This window comes from Felis catus, chromosome E2 (assembly GCF_018350175.1).
Source record: "Felis catus isolate Fca126 chromosome E2, F.catus_Fca126_mat1.0, whole genome shotgun sequence".
Taxonomy (NCBI): Eukaryota; Metazoa; Chordata; class Mammalia; order Carnivora; family Felidae; genus Felis; species Felis catus.
In genome coordinates, this window is record NC_058382.1 from 43,905,017 (window position 1) to 43,922,739 (window position 17,723).

The 17,723-nt window shown below is 41.4% G+C and overlaps 1 protein-coding gene across 3 annotated transcripts in view; it reads left to right on the plus strand.

Annotated features, from left to right (window-relative positions):
• Nucleotides 1-15,586, plus strand: part of ZFP90 (ZFP90 zinc finger protein) — a 36,107-nt gene extending 20,521 nt beyond the window's left edge. For all 3 annotated transcript variants that reach the window (XM_045045814.1, XM_003998187.5, XM_045045815.1), the window contains 3 exons: nucleotides 9,389-9,515; nucleotides 9,854-9,949; nucleotides 13,233-15,586. In XM_045045814.1, coding sequence (XP_044901749.1) covers nucleotides 9,389-9,515; nucleotides 9,854-9,949; nucleotides 13,233-14,881 — 1,872 coding nt within the window. In that variant the 3' untranslated portion in view covers nucleotides 14,882-15,586. The remainder of the gene's footprint in view (nucleotides 1-9,388; nucleotides 9,516-9,853; nucleotides 9,950-13,232) is intronic.
• The last annotated feature ends 2,137 nt before the right edge of the window (nucleotides 15,587-17,723 follow it).

Here is a 17,723-nt window from a genome sequence, read left to right on the forward strand (position 1 = left end):
GTCATGAGTCCAAGCCCTATTTTGGGGATAGAGATTACTTAAAAAAAAATAAAGAAAAAAAGAAAAGCATATTTACTTAAAAAAGCATCAACAAACTACAGTTCTAAAATGGAGATGTGGACCAAATGCTGAAGGGGGAGGCAGGGAGCTTTTCCAGAAAAGCTTCATGAGGGAAGGCAACATTGAACTGGTTCTAGAAAGGTGAGTAGGAATTTTTCCTATAGAGCTGAGGGAGGAAAGTACATGGTGGTCAGAATAAGATGTGCAAAGACAAGGAGACTCCAAAGAAAATGATATTATAAGCGCAAAGAGTCCATGTAGTAGGAGCACGGGGTGTATGGCAGGAGGCAAAATTTGAGAGAAAGATACAGGCCTGTATCCCTCTAACTTCCCTCTTAGAACCATTTCTGCTGCATCCCAAAGATTTTGGACCATTGTGTTTTCATTTTCATTTGCCTCCATGCATTTCTTTATTTCCTCTTTGATTTCTTGGTTTCATTGGATTGTTTAGCAGCGTGTTATTTAACCTCCATATGTTTTGTGTTTCTTCCAGATTTTTTCTTGTGGTTGATTTCTAGTTTCATAGCATTGTGGTTGAAAACGATGCATGGTATGCCTTCATTCTTTTTGAATTTGTTCAGACTTGTTTTGTGGCCTAACATACGATCTGTTCTGGAGAATGTTCCACATATACTTGAGAAGAATATGTATTCTGCTCTTTCAGGATGGAATGTTCTGAATATATCTGTTATATCCATCTGGTCCAATGTGTCATTCAAAGCCACTATTGCCTTGTTGATTTTCTGTTTTGATGATCTATCCATTGATGTAAGGGGAGTGTTAAAGTCCCCTACTATTACTGTATTACTCTTGATTATTTCCTTTATGTTTTTTCAAGCTGCTTTATGTATTTGGGTGCTTTCATGTTGGGTGCATAAATATTTATAATTGTTATATCTTGTTGGATTGTCTCCTTTATGATTATATAGTGTCCTTTTTTTTTTTTTTAATGTTTTTATTTATTTTTGAGACAGACAGAGACAGAGAATGAGCAGGGGAGAGGCAGAGAGAGAGGGAGACACAGAATCTGAAGCAGGCTCCAGGCTCTGAGCTGTCAGCACGGAGCCTGACTTGGGGCTCGAACCCATGGACTGTGAGATCGTGACCTGAGCTGAAGTCGGCCGCTCAACTGACTGAGCCACCCAGGCGCCCCTATAGTGTCCTTCTTTGTTTCTTGTTGCAGTCTTTGTTTTAAAGTCTATTTTGTCCAATATAAGTATTGCTACCTCAGCTTTCTTTTCACTTCTATTGGCATGATAGATGCTTTCCCATCCCTTCACTTTCAATCTGCATGTCTTTAGGTCTGAAATGAGTCTCTTGTAGGCAGCATATAGATGGGCCTTGCTTTTTATCCATTGTGTTACCCTATATCTTTTGATTGGATCATTTAGTCCATTTACATTCAAAGTAATTATCAATAGGTATGTATTGCATTTCGTTCCTTGTTTTATGGTTGTTTTTGTAGTTCTCCTCTGTTCCTTTCTTCCCTTGTTCTCTTTTCTGAGTTTGCTGGCTTTCTTTAGTGACATACGGGGATTCCTTTCTCTTTATTTTCTGCATATCTGTTACTGGTTTTTGATTTGTAGTTACTATTAGGTTTGTATATAAAATCTTATGCATGTAGCAGTCCATATTAGTAGTCACCAAAGTTTGAACCCATTCTTTACTCCTCTGCCCCCAACACTTTAGGCATAAGGTGACATACTTTACATCCTTTTATTTTGTGACTCTCTTGACTCATTTTTTTGAAGTTTATTTATTTTTGAAAGAGAGTGAACGCACAAGGTGGGGGAGGGGCAGAGAGAGAGGGAGACATCTGAGAATCTGAGGCTCTGAGGCTCTGAGTTTGTCAGCGCAGAGCCGGACACAGGGCTCGAACCCATGAACCATGAGATCATGACCTGAGCCAAAGTTGGACACTTAACCAACTGAGCCACCTAGGTATCCCTCCCTTGACTCATTTTAGACATATACTGATATTTACTGCTTTTGGGCTTTCTACTTTTCTTTACTCCGACTTATGGTCCTTCCTTTCCACTCAAAGAGTCCCCTTTAACATTTCTTGTAGGGCTGGTTTAGTGGTCATGAATTCTTTTAACTTTTGTTCCTCTGGAAAACCCTTTACCTCTCCTTCTATTCTGAATGATAGCCTTGCTGGATAGAGTTTTCTTGGCTGCAGATTTTTTTCTTTTAGCTCTTTGAATATATCATGCCAGTCCCTTCTGACTTGGAAAGGTTCTGCCGAAAAATCAGCTGATAGCCTTATGGGGTTTCTCTTGTATGTAACTATTATCTTTTCTTGTGCTGCTTTTAAAATTCTCTCCTCATTACTACTTTTTCCCATTGTACTTTGTCTGTTTGTTTGTTTATTTATTTATTAAATAAAAGTTTATTTATTTATTTTGAGAGAGAGCAGTGTGCATACAAAAGCAGGGGAGAAGGAGAGAAAGAATCCCAAGTGGACTCTGCACAATAGTGCAGAGCCTGACACTGGGCTCGAACTCACAAACCCTAAGATCATGACCTGAGCTAAAATCAAGAGTCAGACACTTAACTGAGCCACCCAGGCACCCCTGCCATTTTAATTACTATGTATCTTTTTGTGGACCTCTTTGGGTTGATTTTTTGGGGGACTCTGTGTGCCTCCTGGATCTGGATTTCTGTTTCCTTCCTCAGATTTGGGAAATATTTGGGAAGTTTTTGGTTCTTTCTTCAAAAAAAATTTCTGCTCCCTTTTCTCTCCCTTCTCCTTCTGGGATCTCTGTAATGTGAATGTTATTTTGGTTGATGGTGTTGCTGAGTTCCCTAAGTCTGTTTTCATTTATCTTTTTTTTTTTTTTTCTCTCTTCCTGTTCAGCTTGATTGCTTTTCATTACTCTGTCCTCCAGGTTGCTGATCCATTCTTCCGCTTTCACTATTCTGTTCTTTATTCTATCTAGTGTATTTTTAATTTCTGTTATTTGAGTTCATCATCTCTGCTTGGTTCTTTTTTATGGTTTCTTTTTGTTAAGGGTCTCATTGAAGTTCTCCACTGTTTTCTTGAGTCCAGTGAGTATCTTTATGACCATTACTTTAAATTCTGTATCAGGCATATTCCTTATCTCCATTTCATTCAGGTCTCTTGCTGTGATTTTGTCTTGTTCTTTCATCTGGAACACATTTCTCTGTCTCCTCCTTTTGTCTAATTCTCTGTGACTGTTTCAGTGTTAGGAAAGTCAGTTATGTCTTCTACTCTTTTTTATTTTCTATTTTTATCTTTTTAATTTTTTAAAATATTTATTTTTGTGTGTGTGAGAGAGAGAGAACTAGTGCAAGTGGGGGAGGGGGCAGAGAGAGGGGAGACACAGAATCTGAAGCAGGCTCCAAGCTCTGAGCTGTCAGCACAGAGTCCGACGTGGGGCTCAAATTCAAGAACTGTGAGATCATGACCGGAGCCAAAGTTGGACACTTAACTGACTGAGCCACCCAGGTGCCCCTGTCTTCTACTCTTGAAAGTAGTGGCCTTATGAAGAAGAGGTTCTTTAGTGCCCTGCAGTGCACTATCCCTTGTTCATCAGAACCTGGCACTTGAGGGGTGTCTCCTGTGTGTGTTTGTGTGCCCCATTGTTGTGGCTAAGCCATGTTTAACCTTCAGTCCAGTTGTCTGGACTTTCTTTGCCTGTTGTGGGAAGAGTTTAGTTGCTCTGTTGTTAGCAGGCTGGTCTGGGGCTGCCTTGAGCTTGAGTTGAGTCATGCCAAGCATTTGCCAGAGCTTTGGTAGTGGTAGCACGGAATTGCAGGGTGCTTTCCTGGTGTTGTGGTGGTGTTCCCTGAGAAGCTTTTGTTGATGGGCGGGGCCTACAGTCAGACCCATTGTCAGCCCCCAGCCCACTGCTGGGGCCACAGTTGGGACTGGTGGGTGTGGTTATTTTCCCCTTTCTCTGGGGTATGAGTAACTTTGGAGTGGTGCTGGCCCCTGTTGGGGCTGTTTGCACATTGCCAGGCTTGTGGCACTGCTTTGGGTGAATCCAGGCTGGGGAGTGGGAGAGGGAAGTGGTGCCCTCCAGCTCTTTTGTTCTTGGAGAAATCTCCCAAAGATCCCTGCTCCTCCAGCACATGCCCTGAGATTAGCGAATAAATCTCCTGTCCCTGTACCCCAGGTGTTTTCCAAACTGCTGCTTCTATGGTTTATCTCAGTGGGGCTGTTTGTTGTGCTCTTTTTAGGGCAGGCACTCAGTTTCCTGTCACCCTGTCTGGCTCTTCCAGAGCCGAACCCACTGATATTTAGTTCTATGTGCTAAGCCCCCACTTATTGTAGCAACTCTCAAAGTTAGGCTCTTCTGGCTTTCAAAGCCAAATGTTATAGGGACTCATCTTCCCAGTGGCAGTCCTGTGTGCCTGGGGTAACTCAGGTGGAGGTCTGCATCTGTCCTCTCCATGCCCACGTTGTCACTCCCTCCTGTATACTGTCCCACAGATCGATTTGGCCCTTCACCAGTCTTTGCCCTTCCTACTCTTTTCTACATTTCGCTGTGGAGAGTCTATTCTGCCAGTCTCTAGGTCGTTTTGTGGATTACTTACACAGATGTGGATGTTATCTAGGTATATCCACAGGACGAGGCAAGCCTAAAATCCTCATATTCCACCGTCTCCCCCCAAGAGAGAAAGGTGATTCAATTGGAGAGTGGCTGAGGTGGAGAGCTAGGACAGTCTAGAACAGCACTGTCCAAAAGAAATACAAACTACATATTTAATTTAAAACTTTCTAGTAGTCACAAGGTAGGAAGAAATAGGTGAAATTAATTTTAGTAACACATACTATTTAACCCAATATAACTGAAATATTTCTATATGAATCAATATTTTAAAATTATTAATGAGGCATTTTATTTATTTCTTTATTTTGGTGCTAAGTCTTTGAAATCCAATGTGTATTTTACACTTGCCACATATCCCAATTTGAATTTGCCACATTACAAGTGTCAGTAGTGCGCATGATTCCGGTGGCTACCATATTAGACAGCATAGATCTAGAAAGTTACTTCCTGGCTTAATGGCATCATTGGCAGGGGAGGATTTGAGCAGGATTTGACAAGTGAAGGGGAGGGACTATAGATAGATGTTTTTGAGGCTCTTGGGGATTCCAGGGCGTAAAGGAAAAATGAAAAGTCAAGGATGAGGTCCGGGTTTTCAGTTAGGATGCAATAGATGATGCCCTTAGCCTAAGTAGGGCATCTGTGTGTGTAAAGGCTAACAGTGAATAGTTTCTTCTCTCCAGGCTCAATTGTTAGATACGCTGTTAACCCAGTTTACCAAACTATTATTGGCCTGATATCAGAGAGCACTGAGTACTTGAGTGAAAACCTTGCACTATGTCTTAGCAGATGTAATGTGTTCCAAATTAACTTTGGTCGCAGAGGGAGTCGTTTTTATAAATTTGATTGTTTTTACTTACTAGCTGCTGTTCTCTGGTTTTCAGCTTTGCAAAGTTTCTAAGTTACAAAGTTTCCTGAGTTAGAATTTGAGCAGATTTCTCCTCCAGAGTTGGCACATGTTAGAGTTGGAGGGCTCTCTGTATTTGCAAGTGTTGTCCTGTACAGCTGGAAGTGACCTTTCACCCTTCTGCTCTTAAAACTCCTGTATCTTTAGTTCAGGGAGCCCATGTTATAGATAAGAAGATTGGAGCAGGAGGTCTGTGATTTACCCAAGGGATATTATACGTTATTAATGTGCCACTTTTTACAGGCCCAGGCAATTGAGTCTTCTCAAGTTAGTATATGCTGTTTCTAGTTCTTTGGACCTTTTATGTCAACATGAGGAAGACGAAATACTTGATACTTCATGATAACCTTGTTAATTTTTAAATTCTTTAATTTTAAAAAGGCGTTGCTCTCTCTCTCTCTCTGTCTCTCTCTGTCTCTCTCTCTCTCTCTCTCTCTCTCTCAAAATAAATAAACTTTAAGAAAGAAAGAAGGAATGGGGTGCCTGGGTGGCTCAGTCAGTTGAGCGTGTGACTTTGGCTCAGGTCATGATCTCACTGTTTGTGAGTTCGATCCCTGCATCAGGTTCTGTGCTGACAGCTCAGAGCCTGGAGCCTACTTCATATTCTGTGTCTCTCTCCCTCTCTGCCTCTCCCCTGCTCACACTCTGTCTCTCTCTCAAAAATGAATAAATGTTAAAAAAAATTTTTTTTAATTTTTTAAAATAAAAGAAAGAAAAAAGAAAAGGAAAAGAGGGGAAGGGGAAGGGGAAGGGAGGGACCTGGGGGCTCCTGGCTGGCTCAGTCAGAAGGAGCATGTGACTCTTGATCTCAGGGTCATGAGTTTGAGCCCTATACTGGGTGTAGAGATTACTTTAATTAATTAAGTAAGTAACTGTAAATAAATAAGGGGGGCCAGTTGAGCAAAGGAGTCCAGGTTGGCTGATAACCACCTGTTACTAACTAGAGTGGGCTGTATGTTTACAGGACAGAGTAGGCAGTGGGGAGAAGGTGTTACTTCTCACAACCTAACTTGTAATTAGGTTGCCTTGCCTTGATCCAACCCCTTTTTCCTTGCTCCCCATGCCCGTCTCAAGCCCAGCCTCCCCTTTCAAGCTTGGTAATCCCTGGATTGGATTCCCACTTCCTTCACGTGTCCAAATGGTACTTCTGCCTATTCAGGTTCAGTACATTGCCTGCCTTGAAGCTTCTCTCCCTTTCCCAGTTTTTCGTGCTCTGAATGCCTGTGGTACCTCACTATGTATCATGTCATATTGTGCTCTAATAAATAGCACATTTTAAAATACACTGGAATGTATTCAAGGACTGCAGTGTTTTTCATTTGCATTTTTTTTTTTCCTGCCATAGTGCGTCTGGTAAAGCCAGGTGCCTAGTAAATATTGAGTATCATCTTACCTGGCCCATTCAGATCCCTGATCTCAGTCAGAAAAGTTTCGTGTTCCAGCACTTCCTTGTTCCCTCGGGGACCCAGCTGCAGTGTTGAGCCAGAATACGATACAGATGAGTGAGTGGTATGTGTGGATGTGGTCATGTTCCTCACTCAGTAAAAGGGGCCACTCCTGTCTTCTGTAAAGTTCAAATCTCTGTCAGGAAACCAGAGTTTAGTATGAATCGGGCACTTGCTGGACACTGGTGTTTTCAAGTTAAAGAAAAAAAAAAGATAGAGTCTCTGCCCTCATAATGCTCATGATCTAACTAGGAAAACAAGTATTAAATGGATTATTAGGTTTATTTGAATAATTGTGGATATACAAAATGCTTAAAGCACATAATAAGAGGATTGGCCCTCCAGTAGGGGATCAGAAGACTTCACTGAGGATCTTTTAACCAGCACCTGAAATATGAAACAGAATTAGCAAAGAAAAGACAGGTGGGAAGGTGGGGAGAGAATGGTACCCTCCAGGAAATTGAAAGAACTCCAGTTCAGCTGTAGCTAAGCGCAGCGGGGGGGGGGGGGGGGGGGGGGGGGGGGGGGGCGGGATACAAAGTAAGGCTGAAACTTCCTTCACTGCTGTAGTCAGCTCTGCTTTCAAAGTCTTTTCACACTAATTGTCTTTACCATATTTTACTATATAGACTTTTTTTTTTTAATTTTTTTTTTCAACGTTTATTTATTTTTGGGACAGAGAGAGACAGAGCATGAACAGGGGAGGGGCAGAGAGAGAGGGAGACACAGAATCGGAACCAGGCTCCAGGCTCTGAGCCATCAGCCTAGAGCCTGACGCGGGGCTCGAACTCACGGACCGCGAGATCGTGACCTGGCTGAAATCGGACGCCTAACCGACTGCGCCACCCAGGCGCCCCAAGACTTTTTTGAAGTCTAACCAGGACCAGAGGAAATATTTTAGGTAGGGCATGGTGACATGGTTTAACAAGGCCTAGTAAGTCAAGACTATAATCAGTCCATGAGTATCGTATTGAAGGGATCTCAGGCAGCACAGCTTCAGTGGGGTAGTGAGGAAGAAATGATTGGAGGGGATAAGAAGCAGGAAAAGACCTGTGACCCAGCAATTCCAATTCTTACTAGCTATATTTATGCAAAGGAGTTATTGTAGTGATGTTTGTAGTAGCAAAATACTGAAAATAATCCAAATGTCTACTAACAGGGACTGTTCCATTTATTCATTCGCCAAGCTTTTTTTTTAAATTTTTTTCACATTTATTTATTTTTGAGAGACAGAGAGAGCATGAGCAGGGGAGGGGCAGAGAGAGAAGGAGACACATAATCTGAAGCATGCTCCAGGCTCCAAGCTGTCAGCACAGAGCCTGATGCGGGGCTCGAACCCACGAACTGTGAGATCATGACCTGACTCAAAGTCAGACGCCCAACCGACTGAGCCACCCAGGCGCCCCTCACCAAACACTTTTTAAGCATCCACTCTGTGTTGGGTATAAAACCAATCAAGATAGATCAAGTCCCTGTTCCTGTGGAGCTCATGGTGGAGGAGACAGTGAAGCTAACAAGTAAGCTAATCGCAGATTATTGTTAGAAGTACAAGTACTTTTTACCTCAATGTGTTTGGTTTCTGAGTTCAGGTGGCAGGGATTTGGCCATGAGAGATAGCTGTGCTTGGGGAGAGATTAATGTGGTAATGTGATGGAGAATAATTGGAGGGTGCTAAGACAGCTTTTCTGAGGGGCCTGTGCTCAAGATGAGACTGAATAACTAGTAACTAGTTGTCAACCACATGGAGATCCTAGGGGAAGAGGGAGAAACAAGCATAAAGGCCCAGGGTAGAAACAAGCTTGATGTGTTCAGGGATCAGCAAGGTGAGCCTGGCTAGAGCCCAGTAAGTGGTGGGGATATCTGGATCTTCTCCACAGTAGCATGGAGTGCTGTTGGTTGTAATCAAGAATATGTTATGATACTTGCATGTGGAGTACTATGAAGCAATTCAAAGGGATTTGAGTCAAAGGGATGAAGCAATTCAAAGCAATACCCAACTGTTAAACAGTCATTATTTCTAGGGAGCATGGTGGGATTGGTGATGCGGGTAAAGGAGGGCTGTTGTTTTTACTCCCCGCTGTATTTGGATTTTCTAACAAAGGAATTCCTCATGGGCAGTGAGGAATTGGTGATTGTATGACAAGGCTTGGCTTTGCAGGAAAACAAGACAGCTAATAGGGATATGGGATTGCAGGACATACTGCCCCTCATGACTTTCCTGCCTGCCATACTGGATCCTTTAAAAAATTACGTAAACATCTAGTATGTTTAACCCAACATTGCCCCCACAGGATATCAAATGTGTGATCACTGTTCCTGATGACCCTACAGTATATTCCCAGTATTGCCATGGGAACATTTTTGATGTTGATCCCTAGTTGAACAGGAATGTGATCCTACAGGAATCCGTGACATTCAAAGATGTGGCTGTGGACTTCACCCAGGAAGAATGGCACCACGTGGACCCTGCTCAGAGGCGCTTGTACAGGGATGTGATGCTGGAGAACTATAGCCACCTGGTTTCTCTTGGTAAGGACCAATTCAGTATCTTGCCTACTGGCAGGTCTTTCCTCTCTCATTTGCTAAGGTTGTGGGGCTCGTAGATCGGGTGGCTGTGAGGAGGATGTTCACCATTAGAGCTTGTTCTCCCTTTTGGGACTCAGCTTTACAGTTTTCTGAGACTGTTCTTTAAGTGAAGTTCTTTCTTTTGCAGAACTGGAAATAGGTCATTTGATTGCATGACTCCTCAAGTTGCACCTTTTTTTTCCTTCAGAGTTCCTGACGATCAAGGACTAGTACTGACTTATAGGAGGGGTCTTTGTCCACTTGCACAAACAACCAAATCTTGTGTATTTACCCATGAGCAGGATATCAAGTTTCCAAGCCAGAGGTGATCTTCAAATTGGAACAAGGAGAAGAGCCATGGATATCAGAGGGAGAAATCCAAAGACCTTTCTGTCCAGGTAAACGAGGGGGAGTCAGGCGTGCAGGAATCAATACAGACAGTGGCACAGCTGAGGGAGGGGGGAAGCACCTTCAAATTGGTACCTTGGGAGCTTCTACACCTGCAGGAGACTGCACCATCTCCTGGATGACACTTCTGTCTGTCTCCCTTCTCCAGTAGGGTGTTCCTGCTGCTGGCAGGCATTAGACGAAAACGTGCCCCTTTGTCCTACACAGAATACCATTTCTCCCTATACTGTCACCCTATTGCTGGATTATCTTCTCCTCAGGTGTCCTCAGTCTCTCATTATTAGCGATCCCTTTTCTTACTCATTCAGACTTTAATTGAACTCCCGTCTTCTTTAGTCTTGCTGCTTTTACTGTCACTGGCCCCAGACTTGTAGGAAATACTCACAGCCTTGATTCTCTGCCTTTTCATAACCTCCGTCAGACTTCTCTCCCTGACTCTACTCCTACAAAACCTGTCTAGGGAGTAGTACCATCTTCTTTCCATCATGCCTTTATGCCAGTTTGCTTCATTGCCTCTCCCTGCAGTTCCTGGAATATCATCCTCGCCTGGTATCCTGGCTTGCTAAGTATTTCTTGGCTTTAGGTCTTTGACTGCCGTAAGGAGTTTGCAAATCTGCCTTAAGGAGGCTGCTCTCCAACTTCTTCCCCTTTCTTTGTTACCACCTTAAAAGGGCACCTCCCTTCTGGTAGTTACAGCTCTTGAATCTCTACTGTGGACTCAGAAGTCATCCTTACTTCTACCCTGGTCACCTTTTTCCCTTCTCACAGGACCTCTCCATGTAGAAGTCCCATGCAATTAAATACCTAAAGTCTGAATCATCCTTCATCCCCAGCCAGCACATTTTGCTACTTTGCCCATTAGAAACCACTGGATTTCTAATCCTTCAGGCCAGACACCCCAGTCAGTTTAGTGTTTTCCTGCAATTCAGGTTATTTTTCTCCTAAACCAGGCCCTGGGTGGAGATTACTAGAATTCCCAGTTGAAATTGCTCACCCTGTGTTTTCTTTTGTAACCCATATTGGATTTTTTTAATCTTAGCTTTTTTGAAATATGATTTACATACCATAAAATTGACCTTTTTAAAGTTTACAATGTAATGGTTTTTCAGATATTTACTGAGTTCGTTATCTAACTACAGAACATTTTCAGCACCCGAAAAGAAACCCTATACCCACTAGCAAGCACTCTCCATTCCCCGCTACCCCTGCACCCATTAATCTTTTTCTCTCAATGGATTACCGTTTCTGGGTATTTTATGTAAATGGAATTGTATAATATGTAGCCTTTTGTGACTGGCTTCTTTCACTTAGTGTCATATTTTCATGGTTCATTCATGTTGTAGCATGTTTTAGTACCTTCTTACTTTGTATTGCTGAATAATATGCCATTGTATGGACATACCAGGTTTTGTTTCTCTACTCATCACTGGGTGGACCATATTGGATTTTAACGTTTTATCTTCATAAACTATCCGCCTTTGACAAGCTCTTGCGGTCACTCCCTGTAGCTCATTATAGGAAATAGAAACTCCCACTCATTTTAAAGGTCCCCTATCATACCTTCCAGTATTCTCTTTTTGTTCCCACTAAAACAAGCTTCACTTGGGTTGAACTTCTTTTTAATGTTTTCTGTAAGTAGTGTACACTTTCCCTCATTGGATAATGCTTTCTCCCTATCCAAAGCTATATATTATGTTCAAGGTGTCTATCCATAAACATAATATATACTAATATGTGTATTTTTTCCTTCCCTGATCACAAGTACCATTTATATCATCTTTACTACACAAACTCAGATTTAAAAATATACCATCTGATGGTTTTCCTTTTTCGTCAGATGATTAAGTCTTATTTCTAAGATTTCAAACGCATGGAGAAAGAAACTGTTATATGTCTATGTATTCTGTCTGTGTTGCAGAGCACATAGAAGGCAGTCAGGAATTACTTGATTGTTTTGGAATATGGTTGGGGAGAGAACTTTCTCATTCATTCATATCAACAAGCATTTCTTGAATGTCTCTCTGAGAAGTATTCTAAAAGAAATTCAAAGCATTTTCCGTCCTTGGGAAATTAGAATTGAATGTTATTTCAGGGTAAGGAATTTGGGGGGTTAGGGTCCCTTGTTGTTGGTTTTTTTCCCTCCTAACATTTTACTGTGAATATTTTCAAACGTGTGGAAAGTTAAAAAAAATTAATACAGTGAACACTGTATCCACCACCAAGATTCTATAGTTGTTAACATTTTATTATATTTGCTTTATTACATATTCTTCACCTGTCTATCAGTCTGTCTTTTTGATGCATTTCCAACTATGTTGCCGGCACGAGTACATTTCACTTCTGCATACTTCATATGTATCATTAACCAGAATTCAGTATTTGTTTTTTTGGTAAGAAAAATGTACATACAATAAGATACACAACTCTTCTAAGTACCATCCAGTTGACTTTGACAAATGCATTCACCCATCTAATCCAAATTCATTTTGATATGGAACATTTCCATCATTCCAGAACCCTTCTTCCCCTTAGTTTTTAAAAGTTACCATTCTTAGAACCTAGAAACTAATTAATTATCTGCTACTAGTATTCTGAGGTTAAACAGGGGTTTAGAGATCAACTTATTAGGCAGAGTAAAATCCTTTTTGGTCAAAAGAGGTGAATAGTATGGAACCAGAACTCAGACTAAAAACCACAGCCCTAATGGTAAAGGCAAGGATGATTTGCCTCCAGAAATATTATTTTATTTCAGCTTGTGAAGTATAGCCATTGATCTCCAAGTATATCAAAGAATGATTTCAGTTACATCAGTGGCTGCAGATCTTCTCAGCAGGATTTAAAGATTTGGAGCCTCAGAGGTAACTTTTAAAGAAATTGTGAAATGGCTGTATTAGGAAGACAGATTTGGGGTAATTTGTAGAATGGACAAGAAGCATGGAGAGCAGATAGGATCTTGCAAGACATACCATGATTTTATTCCAGTAGTATCTGTGCCCAGCATTCTCATGCTCACTTATTCCCTTACTTCGTAACCAGCCCTCCGAGGTGGGCTTCCTCATTCTACACTTGCCATGCGCTCTGGCTCTGCAACCTGCACTGTCGCTTCTCTTTACTCTTCCTTTCCTTCATTTTGGCTCTTCTCTCCAAACTCCTGGATTAATTTCAAGACGGAATCATGAATAGTTTTTATCTCTTTCATTTCCCTATTCGTACTGTAGCAGTTTGTTTCAATAGGAGGGAATAGGGGACTTTTGCGCTTTGGATTTCTTTCAGACTGGAAGACCAGGCCTGAAGGCAAATCATCACATCTACAGCAGAGTGTATCTGAAGGATCCCGTAGTGCAGATGGCCTTTCACGTGCCACATTCGAAAACACTTGGGATGTTAGTAGCCAGTTAGAAAGACACCAGGAAAACTGGAAAAGATATCTGGGGCCAGATGCATCCACCCAGAAGAAAACAATCACACCAGAGGAAAATATTCAGCAAAATAAATTTGGTGAAAACCCCAGATTGAACACAGTTCTGGTTACACAACTGAATGTTCCTTCAAGGCCTAGTGAATGTGATACACTTGGAAGCAATTTGGGACAGAATTCAGATATAATTAATCAGAGTAATATTCTTGCAAAAAAGAAACCTTATAAATGTGATAAATGTAGAAAAGCCTTTATTCATAGATCATCACTTACTAAACACGAGAAAACGCATAAAGGAGAGGGAGCTTGCCCCAATGGTACAGATCAGGGAATTTATCCTGGAAAGAAACACCATGAATGTACTGACTGTGGAAAAACCTTCCTCTGGAAGACACAACTTACTGAGCATCAGAGAATTCACACTGGGGAGAAGCCCTTTGAATGTAATGTGTGTGGGAAGGCCTTCAGGCATAGCTCATCGCTTGGCCAGCATGAGAACGCTCATACCGGAGAGAAACCTTATCAGTGTAGTCTCTGTGGGAAAGCCTTCCAGCGCAGCTCCTCCCTTGTTCAACACCAGAGAATTCACACTGGAGAGAAACCCTATCGATGCAATTTATGTGGGAGATCTTTTAGGCATGGCACATCCCTCACTCAACATGAGGTGACACATAGTGGAGAGAAACCCTTCCAATGTAAGGAGTGTGGGAAAGCCTTTAGTAGATGTTCTTCTCTTGTCCAGCATGAAAGGACTCATACGGGAGAGAAACCTTTTGAATGTAGCATATGTGGGAGGGCTTTTGGTCAGAGCCCGTCCCTTTATAAGCATATGAGGATTCATAAGAGAGGCAAACCTTACCAAAGCAATAACTACAGTGTAGATTTCAAGCACAGCTCATCTCTTACTCAAGATGAAAGCACTGTCAATGAAGTGAAATCCTATCATTGTAATGATTGTGGGGAAGACTTCAGTCACATCACTGACTTTACTGATCATCAGAGGATCCATACCGGACAGAACCCCTATGAATGTGAGCAGAACTTTAATCAGCAACCTGTTTCTCATCCTGGAGAGAAACCCTATCAGTGTAATGTATGTGGAAAAGCTTTCAAAAGGAGTACAAGCTTCATAGAACATCACAGAATTCATACTGGAGAAAAACCCTATGAATGTAATGAATGTGGAGAAGCCTTTAGTCGACGTTCATCACTTACTCAACATGAGAGGACCCACACTGGAGAGAAACCCTATGAATGTATTGACTGTGGGAAAGCCTTCAGTCAAAGTTCATCCCTAATTCAGCATGAGAGAACTCATACTGGAGAAAAACCCTATGAATGTAATGAATGTGGGCGAGCCTTTCGAAAGAAAACCAATCTGCATGATCATCAGAGAATTCATACTGGAGAAAAACCCTATGCTTGTAAGGAATGCGGGAAAAACTTCAGTAGAAGCTCAGCGCTAACTAAACATCAGAGAATTCATACACGAAATAAACTGTAGAAACCCTGAAATTAAGGAATGTGCAGAAAATTTTAGCTAAAATATTGTTCATATTCAGTATCAGAAGATTCTTAATGGAGAGGAAGCTTGAGAATGTAATGAATGTGTGTGTGTGTGTGCGCGCGCGCGCACGCGTGTGCATGTGTGTGGTGTGAGAAGAAAGCTCTGTGCTAGTAGACCATGTTTTTTAATAAATAGAAGCTACATTCTCAAATCTGATTACAGACTTTTGTAAAAACAACTACAAACATATATAACCAGTTGGAAATGATATGCCTATGTATTGGACTTTATAAAGCTTTTAAATACAGTTATGCAGGAGATCATCAACTTTGAACAGTTTGACTTGTCACTCTGTTTACAGCCTTTTTTAATAAATAAAACTCCTGCAGTAATGACCAAAACTTACTTTTAAAATTGCTTGACAACTGCATTCATCTGCAGCTTTTAACTTAAATTCACCATGGAAACCAATTCCACCCCCAGGAATTCATCATTCAAAGGATGAGATCAACTGGTTCAACCACTTCGTTGTACAGATGAAGAAACCAAAAGCCAAAGATGTGAAGTGGTTTGCACCGTGTGATAGAGTTTATGATGGCAAAGCTGGGTGGAGAATGCAGATCTCCTGGATCTTTTGCCCTTTCCAAAAAAAAAAAAAAAGATTCTTTTGCCTGGATCTTTCAGTGGTCTGTCCACTGAAAAGGTATTTTGGAATTCAGAGGGCTTTAAAGTAAATTTTGAAATAAATCAGATGCACAAACATTTGATGAGCACTCAAGTTGGATACTTTGGGAATTCATAAAAGCATAAGAGACAACAAAATACATGCACATTTGTCACGGGCCTATTTTAAACAACTTGTTGGGGGCTTACATACCAAAATGTTAACAAAAGCTGTGAATAGTTCAACTACTAGTGACTTTTTGCCTTTTCCCAAGTGTAATATTTATACTTTAAACTAACATATGTCAGTTTCATAAACCTATTAAATTCTCTTATTGTGTTTTTTATGACACTCCCATGAAAAATCACTGCTCCAAGCTTCCTATATTGGATCAATGGGAAAACAACACAAGACTAACAGGGAAAATTTTCTCCAAATTAATTTTACTGTGGAGAGGTATAAATGTAATTACCCATTGTCATAAAATTTGTCTTTAAATCAGTTTAGGGAATCCATGTAATGACCTTTACTTTTTTTAGTTCAGTGCTGCTCTTCTGTCCGTAAAGCCTAAGTTAAGCTTCCATAGCCCACTCCAATCCCTAATGTTCTCTCATGCCTCCCATGGGCTATCCCAAAGGAATTTCCTAAACCTTTGTTTGTTCATGGTGCCAACAGTGGAGAGAAATTTGGAAGCAAGTGTGCACTTTGACCCCTCTCACACAAGAGCCTCTCCCCCTTTAAGATAATAAAAATTTCCCACTCTGATGAATCATGAGATGGAGTTATATGGGTAGTGGCGATGGTAAGCCTTCCTTACTGCCTTCTTTGCATGCCAAGTAGCAGGATCCATCATCCTTGTCTCATCCTGGACCACATGAGGTAGCTCCCAATGATTCTTCATAATTCTTTGCAGGAAAAATGTGCGTGGGGGCTGAAATGTGTGGTGTCCAGCCCAATAAGTGGAACAAGATGAGAATCTACTCTTCCAAGACATTAACTGTTCAAAAACACCTTGTTTGTGATGTTCCATACTTAAATACACAGACACAGTGCCAAGACCACGTGTTGTCTGATACGTAGTTTGACAATGGGTAATTCTGCATAGACCCTCCACTACTGAGTGGCTACCATGCTTATCAGGAGCTTATTTGCTGCCGATTGGGGATCCTCATAGAGGACTGTTTGCAAGAATGACATAAATTGTAACCAGTTGAGTGCTATCCTACCTTTATGAAAGTTTATAAAGACTTGGTTCCAGAAGACTCAAAGAAAACCACTGGTTTGTGTGTGGAGCTTGGCCTAGATCAACCAGTGTCTGAATATCAGCACATCTTCATTCATAGTGAAGGAGCCCAGAATGTTCATGGTATGCGTGGTTGATTGAGCAGAGGATTCTCTAGTTCCAGCAACCAGGCAGCATGCACTTACAAACACCCAACTTTTTAGGCCACATGAAATGCATCCTTGTAACATCATTGTATTATTTCAATAAATAGCCTTCTTAGTTGAATGGGAGTCAGTTTGTCTTTTTCAGTTTTCACAACATGGCTAAGATTAAAACCATGGTGTGTCAAGAAGGAGGGATTGACTGCTAATCTTATCACAGTCAGGTGAGTTAATAATAGGTACCATTTATTGAATGTTTACTAGAAAGACATTGTGTGAAATGTTTCATAACCATCATTTTTTTATTTTTTTAGTGTTTTTATTTATTTTCAAGACAGAGACAGAGCATGAGCAGGGGAGGGGCAGAGAGAGAGGGAGACACAGAATCTGAAGCAGGCTCCAGGCTCTGAGCTGTCAGCACAGAGCCCGACATGGGACTCAGACTCACGGAGTGTGAGATCATGACCTGAGCTGAAGTCAGACGCTTAACCTACTGAGCCACCCAGGCGCCCCAACCATCATTTCATTTAATCCTTACAACTCTTTGTTCTAGATCTTGTGGTAGCTCTTGTCTTTGCCCAACTTTTTCCTCCCTCTTTCTCTTGTAAGATCTCTGCTGTACTGACCACAGGAACACAGGATATCCCTGGGTCTCAGTAGTAGTTCTAGGGGCAAGTCTGTTACCTAGCTGAGCCAGAGTCCTTTGCCAGAATATTTTCAAAATAGATTTGACAGGGCCATTTTTATTTTGTGTTGCTAGGCTGGAAAGGTGAAGTTCTAGAACTGCCT